Source organism: Alligator sinensis, unplaced genomic scaffold (genome assembly GCF_000455745.1).
Source record: "Alligator sinensis unplaced genomic scaffold, ASM45574v1 scaffold1177_1, whole genome shotgun sequence".
Lineage (NCBI taxonomy): Eukaryota > Metazoa > Chordata > Crocodylia > Alligatoridae > Alligator > Alligator sinensis.
Window position 1 is genome coordinate 1774053 of NW_005842120.1, and position 26856 is coordinate 1800908.

Consider the following 26856-nt stretch of genomic DNA (forward strand, 5'->3'; position numbering starts at 1 on the left):
TACCCACTGCCAGGGACGGGACCCACACGGGCAGAGTGCAAGGCCGGGAGGCTCAGATGGAGCTGGGAGCTGGCAGGGAGTGGCATCCAGAAGTGGGATGGGCAGGCAGGGCTGGGGAAACCCTGGGATCTTGGGGTGATGACAGCATAGGCCCAGGGTAGAGCCACAATCCGCTGCCTGCACACCCCTGCAACGGGCATGAGTTCTGCAGGCAGGGACGTGCAGGGAGCAGATTGGAGCTCTGCCCCAGCTCCAACCTTGCACTGTCACCACCCCACAATCGCAGCCCTGACCCTGGACGCAGTTCCCCACCCACCCTTGCATCCTGCCCATGCAGCTCCCAGCTGGTCTCCATGGAGACTCTGGGATCATGGGTCCATGACAGCACAGGGTCGGGGCAGAGCCCGATGTGATCCACCCACGTTCCTGCCCCAGCCCCATGGTGACTGCCTGGGAGCTGTGTGGACAGCTGCATCCAGGACCAGGGCCAGGATCTTGGGGTGGTGGCAGGTCACATTTCTACAAATGGGAAATAATCTATGCCATTACTTTTTGCTTCTCAGTTTTCAAACCATCTCTCTGCACATCTCCAGATACCAGTTCTCTTTCCAGATGCCTCAATTGATCCTGGAGACTTTCAACTTGTTTTTCTGCTTTCCTGGCCCCTTGCAGAGCATCCTGGTATGACCTGGTTTGAATCTCCAACTGTTCAGTCAGCTTAGCTATTTGGGCTTCGAACTGGGACATCATCTAGAAGCAAGCACACAAACAAGACAGACTAAGTTAACTGACACATAAAGGTCCAAGTCATAAAAATGCTCATCCCCTAAACTATTAAAAGCAGTAGAAAATAAATTCATTTTTCCCCAAATAAAAGTTGTTTTAAAGTAAGGGGGGGGAAACCTTTGGTGTAACTATAAGAAAAAATTATAGAAGCAGCTAAAAAAGCTGCTTCCATGAGTCTCTGAATCAAAAATAGACAGTAACACTGAGATTATATCTAAGATATGCCCATGAACTGAAAGTAGATAGCTACTTTTTTAATATAAAAACTGCATAAACATTCCAAAGATGTTAACTAGCTTGAATTAATTGGCAAACAGTTACTATATTTACTCAAATTCAAGATGAGGTCCCGTGTCACCCCTCTCCCCACAACTTGGATTCAAGTACCAGCCTAGGGCAGGTGGCAGCTCAGCTCCAGCTTTGGCCTAGCCTTGGACCTAAATTCAGAGCTGAACCACCATTTGCCCCAGGCCAGGATGGCTCATTTGAGGGGGAAGGGGACTTGCAGCTGAGGGAGTACGAGGGAGACTGCAGGGTGAATAGGAAGAACCTGCAGTCTGCCCCTGCCCTCCCCCCCCAGCACAACACTCACCCTCTGCTCCCATGCCCCTCTTACCTTCTGCTCTGGTTCCTGTCCTGATCTGGCCCAGCCGGGAACAGCCACTGTTTCTTCCTGGCTGGGCTAGGCTAAGGCTGCTGCTGTTGCTGACTGCCCCAGAGGAGCAGAAGTACAGCAGAAGGTGGGATGGGGGCAAGGTATAGGGAGTAGCATTTTAAATTTGAAGCTGTCTTAGATTTGGATAAATACTATAATTCGAGTAAAAGTAGGCTCACCAGGTGCCTACAGACAGGTGGGGAGGCTGTTCTGACATGCTGTAATTATAGTGCGTAGGAACAGACTTGACTAATCAAGTCTGCTGGAATATGTAATTAGCACGCTCCAGCATCCTCTGCACCTCATGTATTCAGTATCTCCATGCTTCAAAATGGTGGCAAGGTGCTTTAAACCTTACTTGGTGAGCTTTAGTTTAAGTGCCCCTGCTGCCATTTTGAAGTGCAGGGACACTGATACACAAGACGCTGCAGGCGTTTTAATCAGAGCCACTCTAATTAGAGCTCCCCTCCCCACCATCCCCAGTGCACATGTAAAAATGCCCACAAACTCTAGTCTACACCTATTCTGAAAAAATGTTTTATTAAGGGGAGTTTAAAAATTTAATAGCATCCAGCATAGAATGTGTTACAGCCGGTCTTGGTCAACACTACAATGCATATCAAAAGAAATTCTTGAAACATGTCATGGTGTCCACGTTGGGTGCTAATTGTTTTTGAACAAATCACTTCATTAAATAGGTTTGCTAAATAAATTTCCCCTGGTATAGCTAAAGCCAAAACCAGAGGAGACAAAATTGTATGATATGACACTACACTAACAATGTGAAAGCTATACATACAAGATTTATTTCAACCAATTAACATAATTCAAAATTAATCACTCATAACCTGGTGCTCAACAGCAGCAAATTGCTAATTAAAGCACTGCCAAATATTCAATTATTTGGCCATAGTCAAGAAATTGCTTGCTTTTTTTTCCCTACTTTTATAGCCATATAGGTATTTGGTCAAATATTTTATTATCTGCTCAGTTGCAATTTCACACCCTGTTATTTATCCAAATACTTCCTTTATTTCTCCCATCTGCTGGCCTTGTGTTCACAAAGTGGCCTGCCCAGGCACAGAAAACTATGATTAATTCTAATGACAGTTATCACTGCATCAAAGTTCACCTTAAGATCAGCATTCAACTCCAACAGCATAATTTACACAGGTTGAAAAGGTTTTATGGAAATATAATTGATTGCAAAGAGAAAAAGCAGCAAACAAAATAGAACTGAGAGAAAACCACTACCCACCCACATGTTATTCAGCATCATATCTCATTATTCAGCATTGTATCTCATTAAGGACTAGATCTAGTCCTTTATGTCTGGCCCAGGAAAGATGTGCTGGTGGCACAGAACCCTCCACCAGCTGACCCCTTTGTGGCTCACTATGCATAATTAGATCAGTCCAGCCTCACCCCATTTCCCCTTCCCCTCTGTATACAAATGGACAGCTCCTTAGGCACAAAGGAAGGTTTTGTATTATATAAACACACAAGCACAGAAACTTTGTTCCTGAAACAGTAAAACTAGACTGAGTTTGCAGAACAAAGGTCAGCCATGGCAGTGATGGAAAAAGTGTGAATTCACCCTTGGGTAGTGAAATCTATATCTAATAATGCTAACTTTGAAATCTTTGGGAACTGGGTTATTTACTTCAATGGGGAACAACTAAGGCTTGAATCAAAACCTGTTAGTGTCAACAATAATTTCCAGACTTTAATGAGCTTTGCATCAGGTACAAGAGCATATCTACGCTGCCATCATGAAAGTGGCTACATTGTAACGTAGAGATATAGGTGAAAAATTGAAATTAGCTAGCTTGGGTATCATTAGCAATCTAACAACAGCTGCAGAGATCAGCATTGGATAATTTATGTTGAAAAGCTTACTGACTCACAGCTGAAGGTCATTTTCTTCAGGCTAGTACAAACTTTTGGGGAAGGGTAGGATCTCCTCTGTGATATCACCGAAGACTCAATCATTCCACTGGATACCACTTTATACATTGTACATTGTACAAAAGGGATTAGTTCACACTGAGATATAGTGGGATTCCACTTAAGCAAAAAAGATCAGCACAGATGTAGAATTTGCAAGAACAAGGGCCTTATTAAGTATTTTGCTTTATGATTTGAGTAGAGAAAAGCAGTTCACTACATAAAAGAAAAAAGGAGCCATACACGAGTGCTCCAAGTTAAAAACCATTTTTGATGGAGGAAGCTTTACCACAGAAACAGCTCTAAAAATGCACACCTTTTGTACCTTGGGAAATGATGCAGTTAGAACATGCTCAAATCCATTCTGACATAGTTACTGCAAGGTCTGATCTTAATAAAGAACCTCTCCTGGGAGCCAAAGTCATCAAGAGCAGGTTTCACTTTGGGACAGGGCACACAGTTTATTTCCTTTTTCTCTAAACCTAAGGCTCACGGGGACATGGGGCTGAAACACTAGGCTTTCCTCACAAACATGATTTTTTTTTACTCTTTCGTATTTACTGAAGTTCATCTGTAAAGCCAAGGGAGCTAATCGTTCCTCCCCAACTTTTTTTAAAGTTTGTTCAAATGATTAAACTAACCACCTAATGGCCACAGAAGATAAAGAGAGGAGAAAGCAAGGTTTTCCTCTCTCTTCCCATTTTATTATGTTAAAGTTGTAACGTAAACACTGTGGAGGTAAAGAGTGCATCTCCACAATTTAACATTTGGATGGATTTTAAGTTTATCCTTTAGGCTACATTTCCTGGGTTTATAACTCTTGACTTGATAAAAATTACATCATCCCTGAAAATATTCTTTGCTTAAGAATGAACATAAGAACATAAGTAGCGTGATACTGGCTCATACCAAAGGTCCATCAGTCTAGTATCCTCTGACTGTGGTACATACCAGATGCTTTAGAGCAGTGATTCTCAACCCTTTTAGACTCAAGGTACCCCTCAGAAAATGTCAGGTCTTAGTTTTCACTCCTTGTTTGATTATGGAAAAATAATAAAGTAATTGTTCTGCTGTAAAAATGGTGAAAGACACCAACAGGAGCTAATAGACACCAACAGACCCAAATTTTTTTAACACTATGTATTCCTATTTGAAATTTACCTATTTACCTTGTGAATCATGTTTCCATATCTCACAATGATAACATGGTGGGGCATCCCATAATACCCTTGAAAGGATCTCAAGACTCCCCAGGGTGCTGTAGGACCCTGGTTGAGAATCACTGCTTTAAAGGGAGAATACTTATCTACTTAAGTATTTACTCAGATCAAAGATAAGATTGTTTTCCCCCATTCAGCATGGAGAAGAAATCTCCTTTTCTTGGATTCAAGTATAAACTTGTACTGTGGTATCTTGGGGCCAGAGTCAGAGCTGCAGCAGCCTCTGTTCCTTCTCCCACTCTCCTGCTTACCATCAGGGCAGCTCCAGCCCAGGCACGGAGCACATGGAAACTCCATTGCCTGCCCAGCCATGGTTGCTGCATGGCTGTGCAGGGGTGCAGCTTGCATGTGCTCTGTGCCTGAAAGGGAATGAGTCTGAGCTATGCCAGATAGTAAACGAAAGGGGAGGGATAGAGACTGCAGGAAGGGGAGGGGCTTCAGGGAGCAGGGGTGCAGGCACCACCAGGGAGGGGGGCAGGTTGCAGGGGGGACAAGTGGGAGCACCACCTGCCCCACTGCTGCTCTTCCTGCTTTCCCCACTGCAGTGGTGGGGGAACAAATTTAAGACAACCCTTCAATAATTAGATTGTATACATGGGAAATTATAATACATTTATAAATATTCCATATATAGAATCTAATTATTACTGGCAGGGTGCTGTGCATGCTGACTGGGGCTGGGGCCACAGTGTGCTGCCCTGGTGGAAGTGGGTGGGGCTTGGCCCCATGCAGAGTGCAGCAGGAGCAGCTGCAGGCCAGGCTGGATACAATTAATTGGTGGGCACCTGACTGCAGGCTGTATGAAATCACCTGGTGGGCTGGATGCAGCTCACAACCTCTGCTCTACAACCTCCTGTGTCAATGAGTTCCATAAGGTAACTATGCATTGTGTAAAAAAATAAAAAATAAAAAAAAAAAAGAATACTTTCTCTTTTTTGTTTTAAACCTGTCTCGTGTTAATTTCAATAGTTCCGCCTATTTACTGTATTCTGGAAATTGGGACTTGACACCTTATCCTGCCCTCCATGATTTTATAAACCTATATCTCATCCCCCCACCCAGGGCCATTCTTTGTGGGGGGGGGGGGGGGGATTGGGGGGGTTGCCGGGGGGGGTGAATTGGGGCGATTGCCCTGGACCACGCACTTTGGGGGGCCCTGTGGAGTCGGGCAGGAGCCAGGCGGAGCAGCCATAACCCTGCCCCTCGCAGTGTTATAGGAGCCACACACAGGCTAATTTTCCCCAGGCCCTGCACCCTGCTACGGTTGTCTCTGCCCCCACCCATAGCCTGATAATTTTGGTTGCTCTTCTCTGTATCTTTTCTAATTCCATTATATCCTTTTTGAAATGTAGAGACCAAAACTGAACATAATATTTAAGATGTGGGCATGCCCGTGGTCAGCAACCTACAGTCCATGGACTAGATCCAGCCTGCAAAGCCACTGTGGCATGGGGCTTCACTGGCATTCAGCACCAGGGGACTTTGGCTGTGGGCCCTCTGCCCATGCTGCCACAGGGAGAAGCACTGTCTATGGGCACTTTCCCTATGCCACTGTGGGCAGGCCATAGTGTCTACCCACCTCTGCCCTGAGACTAAGAAGTGATCAGCTGTGGATACTCAGCTGTGGATACTCCCTGTATCCTCTATGGTAAAGATGGATGCAGTGAATTCATTTAGATTCTTGGCTATAGCTTATCATCCCTCATTGCCCCTTTTATACCTTGGTCATTTAATGGTCCCACAAATTCTCTAGCTGGCTTCCTGCTTCTGATGTATTAAAAAAACATCTAGTGATCTTTAGCATCTTTCACAAGATGATCCTGAAATTCTTTTTTGGCCTGTTTTATTACCTATGTACATATGACCTGCCAGAATGTGTGTGATTTCCTGTTTTCTTCACTTAGGCATGCCTCCAGATTTTGATTGATGCCTCTTTGCTTTTGATAGCCTCCTTAACCCTGTCATTAAACCATGCAGGGTTTTTACTGGATTGCTTAATATTTTTTTAATTTGCAGCACACACTTTTCCTGAGCCTCTAATATGATGTTTTTAAACAACTTCCAGACTGCCTGAAGATTTTTTATACATTTTTTATATTCTTGGCTGCTTTTCAATTTTTTTTTAAACTAAATTGCTCATTCTTGTATAATTTTCCTTTCTAACATTAAATATTAGCATAGTAGAATTTTTGGCTCACACCCTCAGCAAAAGCACTGAATCTGATTATATTATGATCATTATTACAGAGCAGTTCACCTACAGATACCTTTTGAACCTGGTCCTGTGTGTTAATCAGGGTCAGAAGTGCCTCTCCTACTGTGGGTTCCAAGATTAATTGTTCTAGAAAGCAGTCATTTATTGTATCCCGAAATATTATGTCTATATCTCAGCCTGATGAGGTATTTACCCAGTCTGTGTGACGCACAGACAGAGGCACAGAAAGACATACTTGAAATACCATGGTTCTTACCTTGTCAACATATTAAATCAATTTGTATGCTTAGTGCCTGTAAGAAAACTTAATGGCCTGAACTGGAGAATTCACTCTCCTTTGCCAGAACTACTAAATCAAAGTAACTGTAAAAAAAAGTAATAGTGACACTTTATACTAAAAAACTACTCTTCTTTCAGAACTCTCCAATAATTTTGGCCTGTAGTTTTAGGTACTCTCACTTGATGGCTTGTCACTTTTTCAATATGGAGACCTACGCCTTTCCAACAGGAACCTCAACACCTCTATGTGCATTTACCGTGTGATACTCCAAATACCAAAAAGGACCGTCTTCCTTGCACCATTATTTAAACAAAGATGACAGCCCTCCCCTTATTATTTGCCTTGTATTTGGATTGCCACATATTTAAATGTCTACCATTTTAAAGCTTTTCTAAGTAACTTCCAGTGACCAATTTAAGTTATTTTAAATAACATTGATTAAACTGTTACATGACAACAAGAATGAATATCACAAAATAACAGATGCATGGAAATTAAATTATGGGAAAAAGGTTCTATAGAAAAAAATGAGCAAAAAACTGCCAAGTACTGAAACACCATAGGGATTGGACTAAGTGAACCTTGAGGTCAATTCCAACCCAATGATTCTGTGATTATCCACAGCATACCAGGAAGTGCCTTTGCTCTCCCCCTCAGCGTAATGCTGTCTTTTTGAATGGGCTGGAAGAGAATTCACTAAAATGGTAAGCAAGGTGCACTGGAGATGTCCCTGGGCATATGGCCTTTTGCTGGGCTAATTTTTCATACCATTTCTTCATCTCTCCAGCAAAAGAATTAACAATTATAGCAAATCCATTTATTTTACAATAATCAGCTAATCAGACTTCAGGATGGGAGCAGGATCTGTCCTTTTGCAAGTTAGCAATATCCTCAGAGCATGCTTGAATACTAAAAAAAGTTGGAGGACTTGAAATAATTTATAATTTCTAACAAAAGATAATATTTAAAAATTTGCGGTCAGCTTTTACTGAAATACATTACCAGCAACCTCTGCTGGCCAACTGATGAAGGTAAAAGGCAGAGATCAGAAGACAGAAGTGCATTTAGATGTTTGGGCTAATCCAAAAGCCTACCTCCATCCTACAAGCAGTGAATTTATGGGGAATCTTAATTTCTAATATAAACCTAAAACACTACAAAGAGAGAATGAAAACCCTTAACATTTGAGTAATAACAGCCCAGACTTGATGTTTATATCAAAACAATGAAAGGAATGTACATCATGCTGGATTCCATTAATACAGATTTTTTTTAATGTTAGACCCTAACATAAAATAATAGATGGAAAAGCATTTTAGTTCATTTCATTTTTTAAAATGGTTGTTTGCAAACACTGCTATTAAGTTTAGTGATATTTCAGATAACAACTTAGACTTGTTTTACTAATTTATAGGAACTATGAGTCACTGTTTGGCAAAGGCCATATGAACTTGCTAATAGTGGATAGCGTACCCAACGCCTGCTCCTTCTTAAGGATAAGAAAAACAAAAATGCGTTGCATTGTTGTCCAAACAAGCATGGTGTATTAACCACCTTACAGACAAAGGCACCAAAAAATGACATTGCCCTGTGTCAGCAAAATGCACTTAGAAAATACTGAGTAACAGCTGCAAATACAGTAACCCAAGCAAGCAACACACAGAAGTGATAAGACACCAGACTCGTGAACAACTTAAATCACTGAACATCAACCTTAATTTAACAGCCCCCAGCTCTGACAAATTCAACACAGCTATTATAGCAATCGAGACTGGCAAGGCTGCTGGACTAGATAAAATATTCCCAGAATTTGTTACCAAGCTCAGAACCACAATGAAAATACAGGACACCCTCGCTATTCGCGGGTTCGGCATTCATGGTTTCAAATATTCATGAATGCCAAACCCACATTTTAAATACACTTTATGCACTTACAGCAGCTCCTCAGGAGCTCCACACTTACTGGCGCTGGGTTCTCGCTGCCCAGCTCCCCCCCCCCCCCCCCCCCCCCCCGCCACCGGGGGCACTGCGTTCACGAATGCAGACTGCATTCACGAACGCAGTGCCTTATTCACGGATTTCGCCATTCATGGGAGATACGAGAATGTATCCCCCGCGAATGGCAAGGGTCGCCTGTATGGCTTCAGAAACTCATGTATAAATGTCTGGAAAGTAACTGACTTCAAAAAATCTGGAGAAAAGCTAATGTTACTACTATCCTGAAACCCAGTAAACTACCAGAGGACCCAAAGAGCTACCAACCCATCACTGATCCCCAGTTCTCAAAAGAACAAGCTGGCTTTCAGAAAAAAGCAGTATACCATTGGCCAAGTTACATTACTTGCATCTGAAATAGAAAACAGATTTAAAATAGGGCAAAAAATAGGTGCAGTCTTTATCAACCTTACAGCCGCCTACAACATGGTATGGCACCAAGGCCTCAAATATAAACTGCAGTCTATGATAGATAACTGCAAGCTTTGCACTTTCATCATGAACAGGATCTCCAGCAGATAATTCAAGCTCACTACCAGCCAAGGAGAAAAAAGCAGAGTATAAACTTTGAAGAATGGAGTCCTGCAAAGGTCAGTGCTAACACCAATACTTTACAATGTATATACCTCAGACTTCCTCCATACAACATCTAATCCAGCAGCTGCCAAACTGTGGGTCACAACCCCAAATAGGGTTGCAACATCAGTGGATGGGGCCGTGGGGGTGGAGGGCTATGGGTTGGGAGGAGCCATGCTGAGGAAATGGGGCCATAAATGAGGTCATGGTGAGAAAAAGTTTGGGAAGCACTTGTCTAAGCAATACATGTACACTGATGCTGTTGCCATAGTATATCAAGGAATAGACAGTAGGGGTGTGCGAAGCTTCAGTCGCCAATTTGATTTGGACAAGATTTGTCCTGATTCGGTGGCCGAATCATCGAATCCAAATCAAATCGGGAGACGCATTAAAAGCTCCAACTCAATTCAAAGCATCTGAATCGATTCAGAAAAGATTCAGCAATTCAGAAGGTGTTCTTGCTTGCTGGGAAACAGACACTGAGAAGAGGGAGGGAGGGGAGGAGTGCGGCAGGACTGCTCTGATATTGACATCTGTAGCGGGCCAGTGACTGTGATCTTTCCCTCAGTTCCCTTCCAATCTCAGTGCTCTAGGGGAGGGGCATAGAAACAGCATATAAGGCTCTGTGTGAAGCCTCTCTCTCCTTTTTGTGAGCTGCATGTCTGTGAGCAACAGCGTGTCAAAGGTCCTGGCTTAGTCAGTCTCTTGCTAGTCTCTCTTCTTGGAAAGGATTGGATACATCTTACTAATTACCCTTGCCTAGAATCCCTCTACTTACCTGTATCCAAGGGAAAGCACAGTGTTGTCGATGTTGGCACCTATATATATATATATTACACACACACACACACATTAAACACATACAAGATATATTACACGCACACACACTTTCCATATATTACACACAGCAAACATTAAGAAGCGTGCTGGAAAGGCAGGTGCCAAGTCTTCTGGCAGGGGAGGGAGAGGGGCTAGAGTGGGTAGGGGGAGCAAGTTTCCCTGCGCCCAAACTTAGATGCACCCTCTTCCCTAGCAGCCATGAGGCTTCTGCTGCTAGTGGGAGCAAGGAGGTCCCTGCACCTGCACCCCCTCCACTAACACCAGAAATAGCCACCAGCATGACAGTCTCCTCCACCTCAATTTCAGCTCCAAGCATGAGCCTCCCAGTGCCAGAGGAGGAGCTGGATCTGGAACCAGGGGAGCTCAGTGCCATAGCCAGGGAAATTCTGGGGAAGAAGGGGGAATTTGAGTTTGTGCTACATACCCCTCAAAGTTCCCCTACAGGCAGGTCTCTTCCGGAAGGCACTTTGGAGGAGGTTGTGGGGGCAGATGGCTCAGCTTCCCCTGTTGTTGTGCCTCTGCCTGCTGAGGAGGGGAATAAGGCAGGATCCCTGCCCCCAACCCAGAAGCAAGGGGGTAGTGTAGTGTGGGATCATTTTGAGTTGGCAGATGATCCCAGGTATGCTACCTGCCAGCACTGCCAAAGGCAGATCAGCCGGGGCAAGGATGTGAAACACTTCACCACCATGGTGAAGGCAGCACCCCCTTTCCCTTGTTCCTCCTCAGCCTGTCACCAGTGGGAGCATGCCCCAAAAGAAGTCCCCCTCTTGCTTCAAAGCCTCCATCCCCATGAAGCAGAGGCGGGCCACCCTGGAGTGGTGGGGGAAAGCCGCAGACAAAATGGGGCACATTGCAAGAGCAAGCAAGGTCTCCCAGAGGATTGGGGAGATGCTTGTTCTGGATAGCCATCCCTTCTCCTTTGTTAAGCATCCAGGGTTCAGGCAGCTCATGGCAATCATGGCCCCATCCTACCAAGTGCCCACATGCACAGCCTTTAGCAGGATGGTGGTGCCCGCCCTGTATGAGGCATGCAGGGAGTATTTGAGGGAAGAGCTGTGCAAGGCAGGTCCACAGGTATCCTTGCACTTTGTTTCGGACATCTGGAGGAGCTGGGGTGGAGATCATGCCCACCTCTCCCTCACAGGGCAATGGTGTGATCAGTCAGGCCGTTAGCAGACTCTCTTTCAAGCAGAGCTGATGGATGGGTCCCACGCGGCCATGAGCCACCTGGTGTTGGGGTGGCTCATTGGGCAGGGCAAGCTCACCCATGGGTTCATGGTCACAGACAACGGGGCCAACATGGTCAAGGTGGTCCATGATGCCAACTTTGTTGGCATCCCCTGTGTTGCACACAAGTTCCACCTCATATTCAGGGATGCCTTGGATGGGGACAGGGCTGCTGGTGGTGGTGCCTTCACTACCACTACCAGCCAGCTCATTTCAAATGCAGGAAGGTGGCAGGCTACTTCTGCCAAAGCATCAAGGGGTGTAAGATGCTGCGGATCAAACAGACAGAGCTGAGCATCCTGCAGCACAAAATCATGCAGGATGTGGAGACTCAGTGGAGCTCCACATACCTGATGCTGGAAAGGCTGGTCGAGCAACAGAAGGCCATCCATGAGATGGCCTTGGTCGGGGAGACTGGGATCAGTGGCCCCCTTAACAAAACTGAGTGGAATACCATCACCCAGATCTTGGTGGTCCTCAAGCCATTCCTCAAGGCCACCGAGAGCCTCAGCACTGACAATGCCCTCCTTAGCCAGGTGATCCCCATAGTGAAGAAGCTTGAGAACCAAGTGGAGAAGTTCCAGAAGATCAATGTTCCTGGCTGGGCAAGCCGCTGTCACCAGAGGTGCAGGCACTGGTGAAGCAGCTGAAGAAGAGCTTCAAAAAACGGTCGGATCCATTGCGGTCCAGTACGGTCCATGCGCTGGCAGGCATGTGCGATGCAAGAGTGGAGGGGAGTATCTGCAGCAGCAAAACCCTTGCACCCAAGCAAGAGGGTGTTCAGCATTGCTGGGGATGTTATGACACCCCACTGCACCTCCTTGGATCCTGGTTTGGTGAAGCAGCTGGTGTTCCTGAAGGTGAACCTGCCGCTGCTGAGGTTCTTTAAACTCCACATGCAGATGAAGTCAATGCCACCCTCCTCATTCTGCACCTATTTGCTTTTTTATATTCTTTGATAACCATTTAATGCCCCACTCACAGAGCTAGAGGCGGCAGTTTAGTTTATCACCACCCAGCAAGGGAAGAACATCTCCCTGCTGAGCTCCAATGCCAGGATGAACTTGGAGGTATGGACTGGGGCTATGGGGAAGGAGAAAGCCCCAGGTCCTGGGCATGACCTAAAACTGCACTCTGCCATGGTTGGGAGGTCTGGTGGGACTGCCAGTGGCATGGCAGCCCCAGAAAATCCCTGGTGAAAGATGGGTAGGGGGCATCTTACAACCCCCAGCCACCACACACACGCACAGTCCTGCCTAGGGAAAGCCTAGACCTGCAAGATCTTTGAGAGGCCTGAGGCTTGCTGGTTGCAGTGGAGTTGTAAAGGAGGGAAGGGGGAGGTAGCAACCAGGTAAAAGTGGAGGCCTGTCTACAAAAGGTGTTTTGTAAATTCCCTTTGAGGATCAGGGCTGAGAGATTGGAGAGAGAGTGGTTTTCTTGTGAGAAATGTGCCCCCACAGGTAATTGGGTGTTCTTGTCTTTAATAAATGTCCAGTGTGCATTGATTCTGGTGCGCATTTGTTGTTTGGTCCCTCCTATGTATTTTCCATCAGGGAATTTGGTGCACTGGATGAGATATATCATGTCTTTGGAGATGCAGCTGTAAGATCCAGGAATGGTGATGGTTCTATCAATTGTGGATGTACTAATTGTGAGGGTACTGGAGAGATGTTGGCAGGTTTTGCATTTCTTGTCATGGCATGGTCTGGATCCATTCAATGCGTGTTGAGCTGCAGGAAGTTTGTTTCTGGTGATGAGGTTAGCGAGGTTCAGTGCTTGTTTGAATTTATAAAACACCTTTTGTAGACAAGCCTACAAACTGCACTTCATAAATCTATTGGATATAAAAATTCGTGGACTCAATATAGACATTGGATTTATGACACATTATAACTTGCCTGACATCTGACTCCCCAGGTACCTCTCCACTCCTACTTGCTACATCCCCCTTCCCCTTTCTCCACCACTCCCAGCCTGTTGCTCACCCCCTGACACCTCAATTTACATTTTCACTAACTGGCTTTCTTGCCTCTGGCTTCTTTACTATTCATTCCATCCAGGAAGAGCGCACACACCAACTGCAGATACTTCCTCAGCCTCACAAAGGGTTTTTATGCCGAAAGCTTGCCAAGATATATTTCTCCAACTATTCAGTTTGTCTAATAAAAGATATCAAATCTACTCAAAGAGACTTGCCTGCCTAGTCCTTAAATCAATACAGCTACAACCAGAAAGCCAGTTAACACACACACGTGACACAAGTTTTGCTTTCAAAGGTTTGAGGTGCAGTTTCACAGAAACTCCTGCCCCTATTCTCCTTGAAACTTCGCAGGCTTCATGCCCTCAGAAGGGGCTACCATCCCTGTAGTTTTCATCCAATTCTGCAAAAAATGACAAACTTATGGGTATTTTAGTGAGCCCCCATTATAGTCTATGGCCAAATCACTGCATCACACTGAATTAGCACTGAATCTTTTTAATCCAATTCAGCCAAATCGATTCGGGACAATGATCCAAATCACCAAATCAAATCACTGTCCCCTGAATTGGGAAAATCTGAATCGAATACTGGCCGCTTCACACAGGCCTAATAGATAGGACAGAACTGGAAAATAAACTGAGTATTGACATGGAACTCATCACTGACTATCTCCATACGTGGCACTTAAAACTGAGCATCAATAAATCAGTATCATCACACCTCCACCTGGACAATTGCCAAGCCAAGGGCACACTGAATATCAGAGTAGATAACCACATACTTCCCCATGATCATACCCCAACTTACCTAGGAGTCATATTATACCATTCCCTCACCTATAAACATCACATGGAAAAAGTCAGTAGTAAAGTCTCTGCACAAGTAGCTGCCTAAAGATGTTTAGCCAGCTGTAGCTTCCTGTGTCTTTCACCTGTGAATCGAGGTTGTATGGATTTTTATGGCTTCGCCGTAGCTTTAAGGAAGGAACAGGATTGTTAATGTACTGGACCTCAGTCAGCACCCCAGGGGGGTCTCTCCTGCCATGTCTTGCTGGAAAATTAATGCTAATGGGGAAGAAGATGGTCTATCCCGTCCCTCCTGATACCTTCCTTCAGTCGTTCCAGTTGTCCTTCCTGCTTGGGGCTCCGCCTCCCCTATACTGCGCCTAATGCCAGCCAAAGATGTTGTTGTCTGGGCCACCAGCATTGGTTTTATGCCCACTTTGTATTCTTAACCCTTTTCATTTATTATGGAGAGATCGGGATGTTATTTGACCCGATTATTCCCAGCTGCGCTCTGCCTTACTTATGTGTCTCGTCGGTCCCAGTTTGTCGTGTTCCTTGGCGTCTCACCCTTGATCCGAGTTTTATGCCCACCATGGGTCATTTGTTCGTCAGTCCTTTCTCTATCTGGTCCCGCCAAGATTCAGTCTGTGCTGTGGATCTTCGAGATCCACGGAGTCTCCTCTGGTAAGTTATAGAGCCATCTCTGGCTCTGATGCTTCAAGCAAACCCCTCCTTGGGGTAGCTACCACGTCCCTGGGCTGGGACTGTATTCAGTATCTGGCCCCTCCATGCCAGTCGGGGACCTCATTTCCGGTTCCTCCCACCGATTCCCTGCCAGTCCTTTTATTTCTGCTTCAGGGTTCCGGGCAGCGAATCGGCCCCGGCATGCTGTTATAAAGCATGCCCATGCTGACGTGGGAGCCAATCCCGGCTCCTTCCACCTCAGTAGTTTTTCTTCCTTTTCTTCCTTTGCTGCGGTAGCTGGGAATGCCGTGGTTTTACTTCCAATTTCTGGCACAGCGTCCTGCCGGCTCCTCTTCTCATCTGACAGAGATAAGTCTTTTCCACACCAGCACAACATGGGGTACCAATTTCAAAGTGCTTAGAACCACTGCACTTGCAATGGAATATGCCCAAGCAGAATATTGTGCTCCAGTATGGTCCAGAAGTTGTCATGCTAAAAAGCTGGACACTGTACTTAACAGTCCACTGAGACTCATAAAAGGCTGCACAATCTGTACACACAGGTGTACTCCCTGTATGCTCGGGAATTAGACCAAGTGATACAAGAAGACAGACCCTAACATCATGACTGGCAATAAAGGTAAGATATGACAAAAATCACCTACTCCATCAACTATTAACTGAAGACCCGAACAGATGAAGGCTTAAGATGCGTAAAAGCCATAAACCATTTATACATAAAGCCCACAAGCTCCTAGAAGAAATTGCGGATGCTGAACCAAACCTAGGGGCAGTAACAAAGTGGGCTGACCACTGGAAAAGGTCAACTCCTGGACTACTGCCCCCCTATTTACTTTCCCAATTAAATGATTAGTAACATTAATTGTGAAAATAAAGTAGAAGTCACATGCAATGTTTAGCTCTTACTTTCATATCTTGTATCACTGCACTCTAACCTTTACTGAAAATCCCACATAGTGAAGAACAGAAGGAACCAAGCTATGCAGAAAACATTTGCAACAGGAGACTGCTTATGTAAATAATGAAGAAAACCTCTAACCTTAAAACCCATTGTCTTGCCTTTATACCAATGTCCCTGTTCTGCTTACATATGGGAGACTCAGCCAATTGCATCTTTCCTGTATCTTGAGTTTGTAGAAGAACAGCTACAAAGAAAATGACAATTGAGTCTGCTGAAAATGAGGAAGGTTGGAGTGAAGTCAAATGTCACAGTGGTTTAATGCTACTCAGAGGAAAATCAGCTTCACCATTACAGCCCGAGTTCCTCCTTTCCTTCCACTGTGCAGGAGGATGTAAGCCCCAAGCAGGGGTCCATGGGAACTAGCTATGATGCCATAACAGAATGGTTGAGTGACCCTTTAACCCCCATCTGACGCACACAAGAATTTCAGTAATACTGAGCAGTAAGGTACCTGAGACTTTGGTCTACAGCTTTCCAGAGGTCCCTGATGTAGATGGGCAATGTGCATAACATGCTCTAAATATTTTGCAAATCTTCTCAAGGAAGGAGTAATATAACACATGAAAGACTTGCACCAGCCAGTGGATTTTTGGATTATGAGTTTTCTTTTTTCTTCTAGGGAAGCTTTCTTGTGGGAAAGATGAGCCTCACATAACATCCTCTTCCAGAAGAGAATAGTTCCATCATTTGATAAGAGTTAACATGACTCCTACTTTCTGTACAAACTGATTATACAAGCAAGACGGTTAAAGCAGGCACTTGCACATCACTGTTGTATTACAACAGTGGTTTAAACCAAAAAGAACAATACAGGGGCATAGCAGGGCAGCCCCAGGTCCAGGACAGCTTAGACACACAGGGCATAGTTTCATAGTGCTTAGGGTCGGAAGGGACCTAAACAGATCATCAGGTCTGACCCCCTGCCCTGGGCAGGAACGAGTGGTGGGGTCATAACACCCCAGCCAAATATCTATCCAGCCTCCTCTTGAAGAACCCCAAGATAGAAGAGAGCACCACTTCCTTTGGGAGTCCATTCCAGAGCCTGGCAGCCCTAACCATAAAGTAATGCCTCCTGATAATTAGCCTGAACCTTCTCTCTAACAATTTGTGGCCATTATTCCTAGTAACCCCTGGTGGTGCATGAGGGAACAGAACCTCACCCAATTTCCACTGGTCCCCCCTGGTGAGTTTGTAAATGGCCACCAGATCCCTTCTCAGCCTTCTCTTGTGGAGGCTGAATAGATTCAGGCCCTTTAGCCTCTCTTCATAAGGCCTACCCCACTGCCTCCTGACCATGAGAGTGGCCCTCCTCTGGACCCTCTTAATGCTAGCCACATCCCTCTTGAAGTGCGGCACCCAGAACTGGATGCAGTACTCCAACTGCGGCCTGACCACTGCTAGAGTGCCAGCTCTAGCAGTGCTGATGGCAGCAGTGCAGTCAGCCATCACTGCAGTCAGCCATCATTGCAGCTGTGGTTATTTTTGCTTCTCTCTGCTTGAAAAGAGAAACTAGATCAATCCGTTTCATTTTTTTTAACTGAAGCCAATTTTACTTGTAGATTCTCATGAGAAAACATGTTTTCATTTATTTAATTTTATAAGGTTTGTATGCCATTTAACTTTCTTACTCCTTATAATGCCAAGCTTAAATCTGTTCATTCAAAAACATCCAGATCTAAAAACTCCACAAAACCAAAGTGGGTTAAACTATATGACAGCAGAGATTCAAAACTGATGCCTACTATTATCTTAGTTACAAGTTTTCTTTTAACACTTGTACTTAAAATTCTGTGACAGAATCATATGTATATAGAATCATAAATCAGAAGGATGGAATGGACAAAGCTCAAGATATTACCTGTACTAGGCAGGATCAGGTATGCCTAGACCATGGATAAGCAACCCCTGGGATGGGTGCCAGAGAATGGCATTCAAAGGCATTTTATTTGGCATTCATGGATGACAGGGAATGGGCCATGGCTGTGCTGCTACAACAAGGAGTGGGCCCCTTGCGGCTCCCCTGCTGTCCACCCTGCACACTAACATCTCACAAGTCAAGGTTACAGATGTTCTTGGCACTCCACCCAAACACATTACTGAGCCCTGGCCTAGACCATAACTGTTGGATGTTTGTCTAACCTAGTCTTAAAAGCCTCCAATGAAGAAGAGCCCTCAGCCTACCCAGGTTATCAGTCTTCTCCTGTCTAGACTAAATAAAACCAATTTCTTCAATCTTACTTCATAGACCATGTTTTTAAACCTTTCCTTATTATTGTTGCTCTCTGCTAGATTATTTCTAGTTGGTCTAAACCTTTCTTTAAAGCATAACACCAAACACAAGACAGAATTCCAGTTACAATATTCTTTAGGATCAAGTACAGTGGAATTACCTCTGTCTCTTACATAGAGCACATCTGCTAATACGTTTCAGAATGAGATTTGCCCTGTGTTGCAAAAACATCCTATTTTTCCATTCATAATTCAGCTTCCTATCTCAGGCAGGGAGTTGTACATGACCTATGGGGTCCTTTCCAGCCCTTCTCTATGATTCTATGATTCTCTATGACTGTGATCTAATGTAACCCTGAGACCTTTTTCTAAAAGTACCACTGCCCAGAAAGTTATTCCCCATTTTGGATTTCTTTTTCAATTCTGTTTCTTTTTCAATTAATTCCATTTCTTTTTATGCACAGCATTTTGCACTTGCTTTATTGAATTTCATCTTGTTTTCAGACTCCCTCTCTAATTTGACAAGATCATTTTGCATTAGTATGTTTCCAGTCAAAATATTTGCAGCCCCTCCCAAAGTGGTGTCATCCAAAGTTTTTATAGACATACACTACATTCCACATACAATTTGTTAATGAAAATATTGAGCAGAACAAGAGCCAAGAGATCTCTTAAGAAACTTCCTCCAAATCCTCCCCAGATGGACAGTGAACCATTAATAACTATTCTGATTTTTCACTTGTGTACCTAGTCTTATGGTGATTACATATAAACTATAAATCTTGACTTATTAGAACATCATGCAGAACAGTAACAAAATCCTTCCTAAAGTCCAGGTATAGCACACCTTTATGTACTACCCCCATTATCCTGTCAAAGGAGGAAATTAGTGTGGTTCCTCCTAATTTGCTTTTAACGAATCCATGTTGGCTGGTTTAGCTCAAAAATACTTCTTCTCCTTTCTCACAAAATGAAGGAGCAGTGCTCCAAACTACCGCAATAATCAAGATGTTTCTAATGTGGTTAGAATTAGAGCATGGGTCTATTGATCAAAAGACTGAATTTTAGCTCTGCCCCTAGCACAGCCTCACCATGTGGCCACTTGCTAACTGCTTAACATTTCTGTGCCTCAGGTTCTTTTTTTTGTAAAATGAAGCATGCTAAGATATTCAGAAGATGAGTGCTATTATCATCATCTTTAACAAAGTGAATATCCAATCAACAGAATGCAGCTTTTAATAGCAAAATGCTATTTGGGGAAACAAACACATGACTCCCAAGCAACTGAGAGAAGGCAGTACCTGTAATGAAACACAGACTAAACCTGCTGCCTGCCCAATGGAGGGTGAAAAACAATTGCAGATGATAGCCTAGCATGATCATTTCACAAGCCAGAGCAAAGTAACAGCCAGGAACAGTAAGTGGTGAAGCAATTCCCACACGTTCTGCATGTACTGTACCACCGGCACAAATAGACCTAAAGTGGCTGGAGATGCTAAAGGACAGATGCAGTGTGAGACTGTCATACAAAAGACACAAATCATTTAAAGACAGTCTTTCCCATTAATTAACACTTGGCTTAAATCTGTTCCTTCAGAAGCATCCGAATTAAGCAACATCCCACTCAAATGGATTATCCAAAAGACAGCAAACAATCAACAAACACTCACATGAGATTTTCATTGGAACTAGAATACTCATTGGAGAAGCATGCCAATGGTGATGACAATACCTCATGGTGGATTAGTATAGGAAAAACTGAAAGGACACCTCCATTAAAAGTTGCTCTCACGCTTCCTTTCCAAAGGATCCTTTTCAGTTGCGTATAATTCTCTCAAAGACTTGGTTACACTAACTCTCAAAAAATCAAGGAAAGAGTTTCATCAAAATTCAGCTACTTTGTGAAGGACAAAGTAAAAAAAATTCTGCTGATAAAATCTTTTCATAACTTAAAAAAAGTATCGCCTTGGTGGACCATGCTGGAAACTTAAAATTTGGCAGGGATACAGACCCTAAGAGATGTTTTTCAGTGATTCAGTGAAAAATGGTTTTTGATTTGGCAGTTATAAAGGTTTTTAATTGTATTTCCTTCATATGTGTAATGTTTTATTAAACGATAAAACATATCTGCCAATGTTCCCTTGGCACAGTACATGCACACCCTCATAAATGGAGTAGAAACTTCCATGGCAGTGATGATCTTTGTGCAACCATGTGCCTGGAAGCACAGCAGTACTTCGGTTTTAATAGAATCCCCCCTTGCAACCCAAGTGGCTAGCCAGAAGTTGGGATCTTGTAGGACATTTAATTTTATAGACAAAATTGACATTGACATTTTGGTGTCAATGTCACCACATTTTATAGACAAGATTGACATTGACATTTTGGTGTGATTTAGTTTGTTCACAAGAATATACGAAGTCCTGCTTTCTTAAGCACAGAAGAAACTAGGGGCTGTTTCCCTCCTTGAAGCTCCAGATGTCCTCTAGCCAGCACCCCAACCCAAAAAGGCCTACTGTCTAGGCTTCTTCCAAGGTCACACATCACTGCTATACAAGCTGTGGTTGAAGACACCTTCTCTAATTCAGTGTACTGTCCTTTGCCGTCTGAACTCTCCATCTCATCCACTTATGCCTATATTCCTTCCTAAACAATACCAGCTGAAGTCCCTCAAAAACATTAACATTTTTGAGCAGGCTTCCATTTCCCTTGCTTTGTGTGAAAATGTATACTTTGCTATTTCTTATAGCTACCACAAACAAAGAGCTGCATTTGGACCTATCACGCATGTCCCCACATGTAGGGGCATGCACTTGTGTGACAGAGGGCCTTCCCGAGGCCGGTCCAAATGTTGGCCCTCCCACCTGTCTAGGGCAGTCCACTCACCTGACTCACCTACCACAACTTTCTTGGAACTGACTAGTTCTTCATAGGCGGGAGGCTGCCCATTTATTGGCAGATGCCAAGGGCATAATACACAGCTCCAAACCTCTCCTTATACTGTGTCCCATGCCTCACAGATGGCATCCAAACAGTTCACTCACACTTAGCCCTTTCCAGGGCCAAACTCTGCCCCTATGCTGGGCCTCTTTCACATCCCATAACTGGATCCCACTCACAATGCCCCTTTTACTGGATCCCACTCATTCTCGCACTCAACCTACGGCCCACTCAGGCCTCCAGTGTCTGTTGACATACCTGGACCCCAAGCCTGTCCCCTCTACAGGGTAACCCACCAGGCCATGGGGGCTGAGGCTTTATAGCACCCCATCCTCACCTTTCACTGGGGAGGCACAGGTGTGGCGTTTCCCAGACACTGCCCAACCACAGGCAGCCCCACCACACCATCCAACCCCAGCAGTGTAGTTTCAGGTCTTACACAGGACCAGGAACCCCCTCCATCCCCATAGTTCCTACTCTAATCTCTAGGTATTCCAGGAGCTGTAGTCTTCAGGCTGAGTGATGTTGCTCTTCTGGCTCCCTAGGTGTACCTGCCAGCTCTGCTCCTAGGGTCTGGGCTCATACTGAGGCTGCCCAGCCCACCTCCACTCTGGTGATGGAGATGATGACTCATCTCCACTGATGGTCATGTGACCATCTAATTGGGCCAAACTGCACTTGCCAGCTAATCAAAGCCTTCCAGAAACCTCTTAAAGTAGCAGGCACAATTTGTGCTCTCCCACAGCTTGCAGCAGCAAAAATAGTAGCAGCAAAAATTCGTGCTGCTACTTTTTGCCGCAGTGCACATCCCTGAATGTGCGCTTTGGTGTGGGGCAAATAGTTCCGCTTCGAGAAGACTGGCCTTTCCTGCTCCTCCTGGCATGCTGGACGAGCTAAAGGACAACTAAAGAACTGGAGATGCTCTGGCCAGCAGCCAGTGTGTCTCCTGGGAGGACCAAGCCTCTGTGTCTGCTAGCATATACTCCTTTCACATGCGCCACACTTTTTTCATACTGCTTTTTTTTTGCTATAGTGATTTCCCAATAGCAAAATTTGCAACACAGGGCACATTTTAACATTCAGGGCATGCAGTTTGTAGTGCCACAAAGAGGTCTGTGATGCCACAAACTGCACATGCCTACACATCTGGATGTGACTATCAAGTTTATCTCATCCTAAAATAAGATTTATGAGATTATGGGATATGGTGTACACAGGGAAGCAGGGCCCTAAGTGACAGATTAGGATGCATTAAGGAGGCAGTTAAAGCTGCTACATTTTCTATTGTATATTATGGGCAATGCACTGTGTTCTACTAATACATAACAAATAATTTCACCTGGGGGAATTTTAGCTCTTTCCTTTAAAAAAAAAAAAAAAAGCTAGAAATTCCATTAAAATGATGATACAATAAAGCTATCTTAAAGGAAGCAACTAAATCTTAAATAACACCAAATTAGGATCATGCATTATTAGTGCTAGATTCTATACAGATCATTTCAAATGATGCATTGGAAGTGAAAACAGGTAGGATTCTAAAGCTACATGTGCTTCTCGTCAACCCTGCTGGTTCTAGGAGATGGGACAGTCCTTGGAGCCACCATTATGGCAACTTCCCCATGGCTGTCAGCAAGCTGCTTCTCATCTTGAAACAGCTGTAGTACTGAATTTTGTGGTCACCCCACAAACCCAACACTATCAGCTCCATGTGGTGCTGCAAGAATGGGGAGGGAAGAGATGTCAGAACAATGTACAGGTATCACAGGAGAGGCTATCATTTGGCCTTCATCCTTTAATCCTAGGATCATTCACAAATTTTCTCTCTGAAGAAAGTAGGATTTATTCCACGTGCAGAATGGACAGTGCTCGCTAGATGAAGCAGATACTTAAAGTTAATTTTTCCTCACTGCCTACTTTTATGCCATACCATATGAAAACTCTACTGTGAAGGAGGACTTTTTTTCTTTTGCTAGGGCTCCCTCATGATGCTTATCTACAGCCACATCAATATAACTGAACACAGTGGTGAATTTACCTTCAGAATAAACCAGTGAAGAAGTTCTATCACCATATAGCAAAATAATCCAAAAGAGATTAAGATATCAAGTAAAAGCAAAAAAGATTAAATACATGATTATCTAAAGTGTCCCCAAAAAGTTTTTAGGAATAGAATCCAATTCTGTTGAGGTCAAATTCCAGTGTCTCAACTGGAAGACTATCCTGCCTCTTCCTGGGTGCATCTACGCATGCACTTTACTATGGAGTTGACTAATTAGCTCTTTAGTAAAGCATCACCGGTATCAGGGTGCAGTAAACTGATTAACTGTGCCATAAGATAGTACTGTCGGAAACAGTACTGTCTTATGGCAGAGTACTTTACTGAGCTGAAATTCACATGTAGATGGTGACTGGGGGTATAAACTGTGCACAGTCAACCCAGATAGACAGACTTGCTCTGCCCCAGCTCAAATTCCTGTTGTCCCAGGCACATGTGTAGATACTATGCTCGGGAGAAATTTATTCCAGCGTGAACTGCTCTGAAGTTTACTGTATTGCATTAATTGCATATGTAGATGCACCCCCTGGCTGCATCCCCATGAGCAGAGGCATGTGGTTTCTGCAGGGATAAAAGCAGCAGCATACATTCATGCCACTTTTTGCCCTGGCACATGCCTCTGTATGTGGGATTAGCACAGGGAAAAAATGCTCCTGGTGGTGTAGGGGAGGCTGGGGCCAGCAGCTGGGGTCCTGGGAGCCAGCACTGGCACTCTAGGTGCGGGGAGCCTGGCCAACAGCCAGTATGGCTCTGGCTGGCCAGGCTCCAGTTTTGGGAGGCGCATGCTGCCGCCACATGTTCCGCCTCACTTTTTTTCTGTGTGCTGTTTTTTGATACCAGGATTTCCCAGTATCTAAATTTGGCTCGACGCTGCACATATGCAGTGTGGAGAACCAAATCACATGTGCTGGGTATGTTTTTCAGCACCTTAACAGCCTTTGATGTGCTGCAAAATGCGCACACACGCTTGTGTGGACATGGCCCCTGAATACTAATCCTGTTTCATTCCCTGTAAATATCAGCTTCAGGGCACTCTCCCTCAACTCTAAAAACCTATAGGGGTTGTCACGCATACCCCCAGGTGTATTTGGAAAGGCCCTAGGGGGTACACACAGGTGGGCCTGGATGGAGCACCACCACCCACCGCCCTGCGCCACCGTGTCTCAGGAGTAGGGCTGGGGAGGGGCGAGGGCAGTAGCACCCCTCTGTACAGGCCAGATGTTGTGGGGGAAGGGGCAAAAAGGGAGAGAAGTTTGCACGCAGCAGTGGCTGGCGCCGTACCATCTCCCCCTGCCCCCTCCCCCACCCATCCCGCTCCACAATTTCTCCTGAGTACCCCCCACAGATGAACTGTGTACCCCCAGGGGTACATGTAGCACAGTCTGGGAACCCCTGACACAGAGCAAGTGCAGTAGCTCTTGACTTACTGTCTTTTTGCTCTCCACACTGTGGCTCATTGCTCGAATCCTCTCCAAGATGGCCTCCTCAGAGGATTTAACTGTTACAGAACTGCTGTGGAGAAGAACGGCTATTTGCTCTTTGAAAGCACTCAGCATGCTTTGGGCAGTTCTTGCCTCTTGTATACTGTTCTTCAAACTCCCATCCAGTTCATTAGAACATCTCTTCAGGTGGTGAAGTTCCTGCTTTGAGGCTTCCCATGCCTCCTGGCTGGCAGCAAGCTTATCTTGGAGGATGCTGATCTCCAACTCTAGACTTTCTTTGGCTGTTTTAGCACTGTCCAGATCCTAAAACAGGGGAAACACATCACCAGGCTTTTAATTTGGGTAGAAAAGTAAGAACAGAGAAGTAGCAATGATCTCCGGGAAGACTGGGACAACATGCAAGAAAACTCAATCCTTAAGGACCGGCTCCACAACTTGTCCAGGGACTGAGATGAGACCAACCAGTCTGTAGTTCCCTGGATCCTCCTTCTTCCCTTCCTTAAAGATAGGCATTATATTTACCCTTTTGAAGTCATCTGGGACCTCTCCTGATTGCCATGAGTTTTCAAAGATAATGGCCAGCAGCTCTGCAATTACATTGGCCAACTCCCTCAGCATCCTCGGATGCATTGCATCGGGCCCCATGGACTTTTACACATCCAGCTTTCCTAAATAATCCTGTAGAAGGAACCCAGTTTGGTCCTTACTTACTGAGATGACAGTTAGTGTGATCCGCAGCCAGCTGGATCCCGGGCCACCCCAGTGGCAAACAGCAGACTTTCAGGTGGACAGCATGCCCCCCTACATGCTCACTCCCCAGACACGGCATGGAAACAGCAGGTGGCACACCCCCACGCACCCATCCCCCAAGTTGGGCTAGGAAGCAGGGCCCCACACATGCCAAGAGCCCAGACAGAGCCAAAGCCAGGCAGCTGGGGTACTCAGTTCCACATAGAGCCAAGGAGCAGCAGCTGCAGACAACAATGAGCTTGGCAGGGGGTCTTAGGATCTGGCAGTGGCAGCAGAGCACATGGGGGCCTGCAGGGGTCCAGATTGGCCCAGAGCACCCTGGAACCTCCCGCCCCAACTGGAAGGAGGGGCGGGGGGGGGACAGGACTGCCAGCATAGGTGCCTGCACTGCATCCCTCCACTGGAGCCTAGAATGCCCCATCAGAGGCTAGCCCAACCTTTGCTCCTAAGACTGGAACTGGACAACCTTGCAAACACTGGATGCCAGGTACCTGCCAAGGCCTCATGGGAGTTCATAGTATCCGTTGCCCCAAACCACCCACAGGGCTCATGACCAGGGTGCAAGCCCTAAAGAGCCTTAGATGACTTAGGAGAATGTGGATACATACTTCCGGTATGAAGGCAGGACCACAAATGAATGATGGACATGGCTGCCTATGTTGTATTTCTTTATTAATACCTATACAGTATGGACATCAGTTGTGGTAAACCCCTGCCATAACAGCACAGCCCACCCAACTCACATCTGTCCCAGACTGTTCTGTTTCCTTTTTTGGATCTTTCTTTTTACATGTGAAGGCAGGCGCCTAGGGGACCCAGTGCCTACCCCGATAACATTACAAGAACATCTGAGTGGAAAGGGGTGGGATGTAGGGGAGGTGGAGCTCCACAAAAGATGCCCAGACACTGAGATCCATGTCCATCTCAAAGTTCCCTACTACAGTCAGGTACTACCTCCTGATATCCTTCTTATTAACAAGTCATGGCAGGCAGGATATAGAGAAGGGGACTAAACACCCATTGAGAATGTGGCACCTGGGCCCCACCCTGGTGTGACCATTCAGCCCAGGTCCCATTACAAGTTCCTAACCTTTTCTTTCACCACTGTTGGCTGCTCACCTCCTCCCCAAACTGTGCTACCAGGTGCACTAGTCCAGGAGTTGACCTTGCCTGTGAAGACTGAGGTGAAAAAGGCAGATTACTTCAGTCTTTTCTGCATCACCTGTCATTAGATTGCCTACCCCATTCAGTAAAGGACCCAACTCT

At 45.1% G+C, this 26856-nt stretch overlaps 1 protein-coding gene across 7 annotated transcripts in view; it reads right to left on the reverse strand.

The window, feature by feature from the left end:
- CCDC170 (coiled-coil domain containing 170) overlaps positions 1 to 26856 on the reverse strand; it is a 115659-nt gene that overhangs the window by 29389 nt on the left and 59414 nt on the right. For 6 of the 7 annotated variants that reach the window (XM_025205599.1, XM_025205598.1, XM_025205602.1 and 3 more), the window contains 2 exons: positions 24826 to 25143; positions 550 to 750 (listed from right to left, as the gene is read on the reverse strand). In XM_025205599.1, coding sequence (XP_025061384.1) covers positions 550 to 750; positions 24826 to 25143 — 519 coding nt within the window. The remainder of the gene's footprint in view (positions 1 to 549; positions 751 to 24825; positions 25144 to 26856) is intronic. The other variant, XM_014520481.2, reaches the window with a different exon arrangement.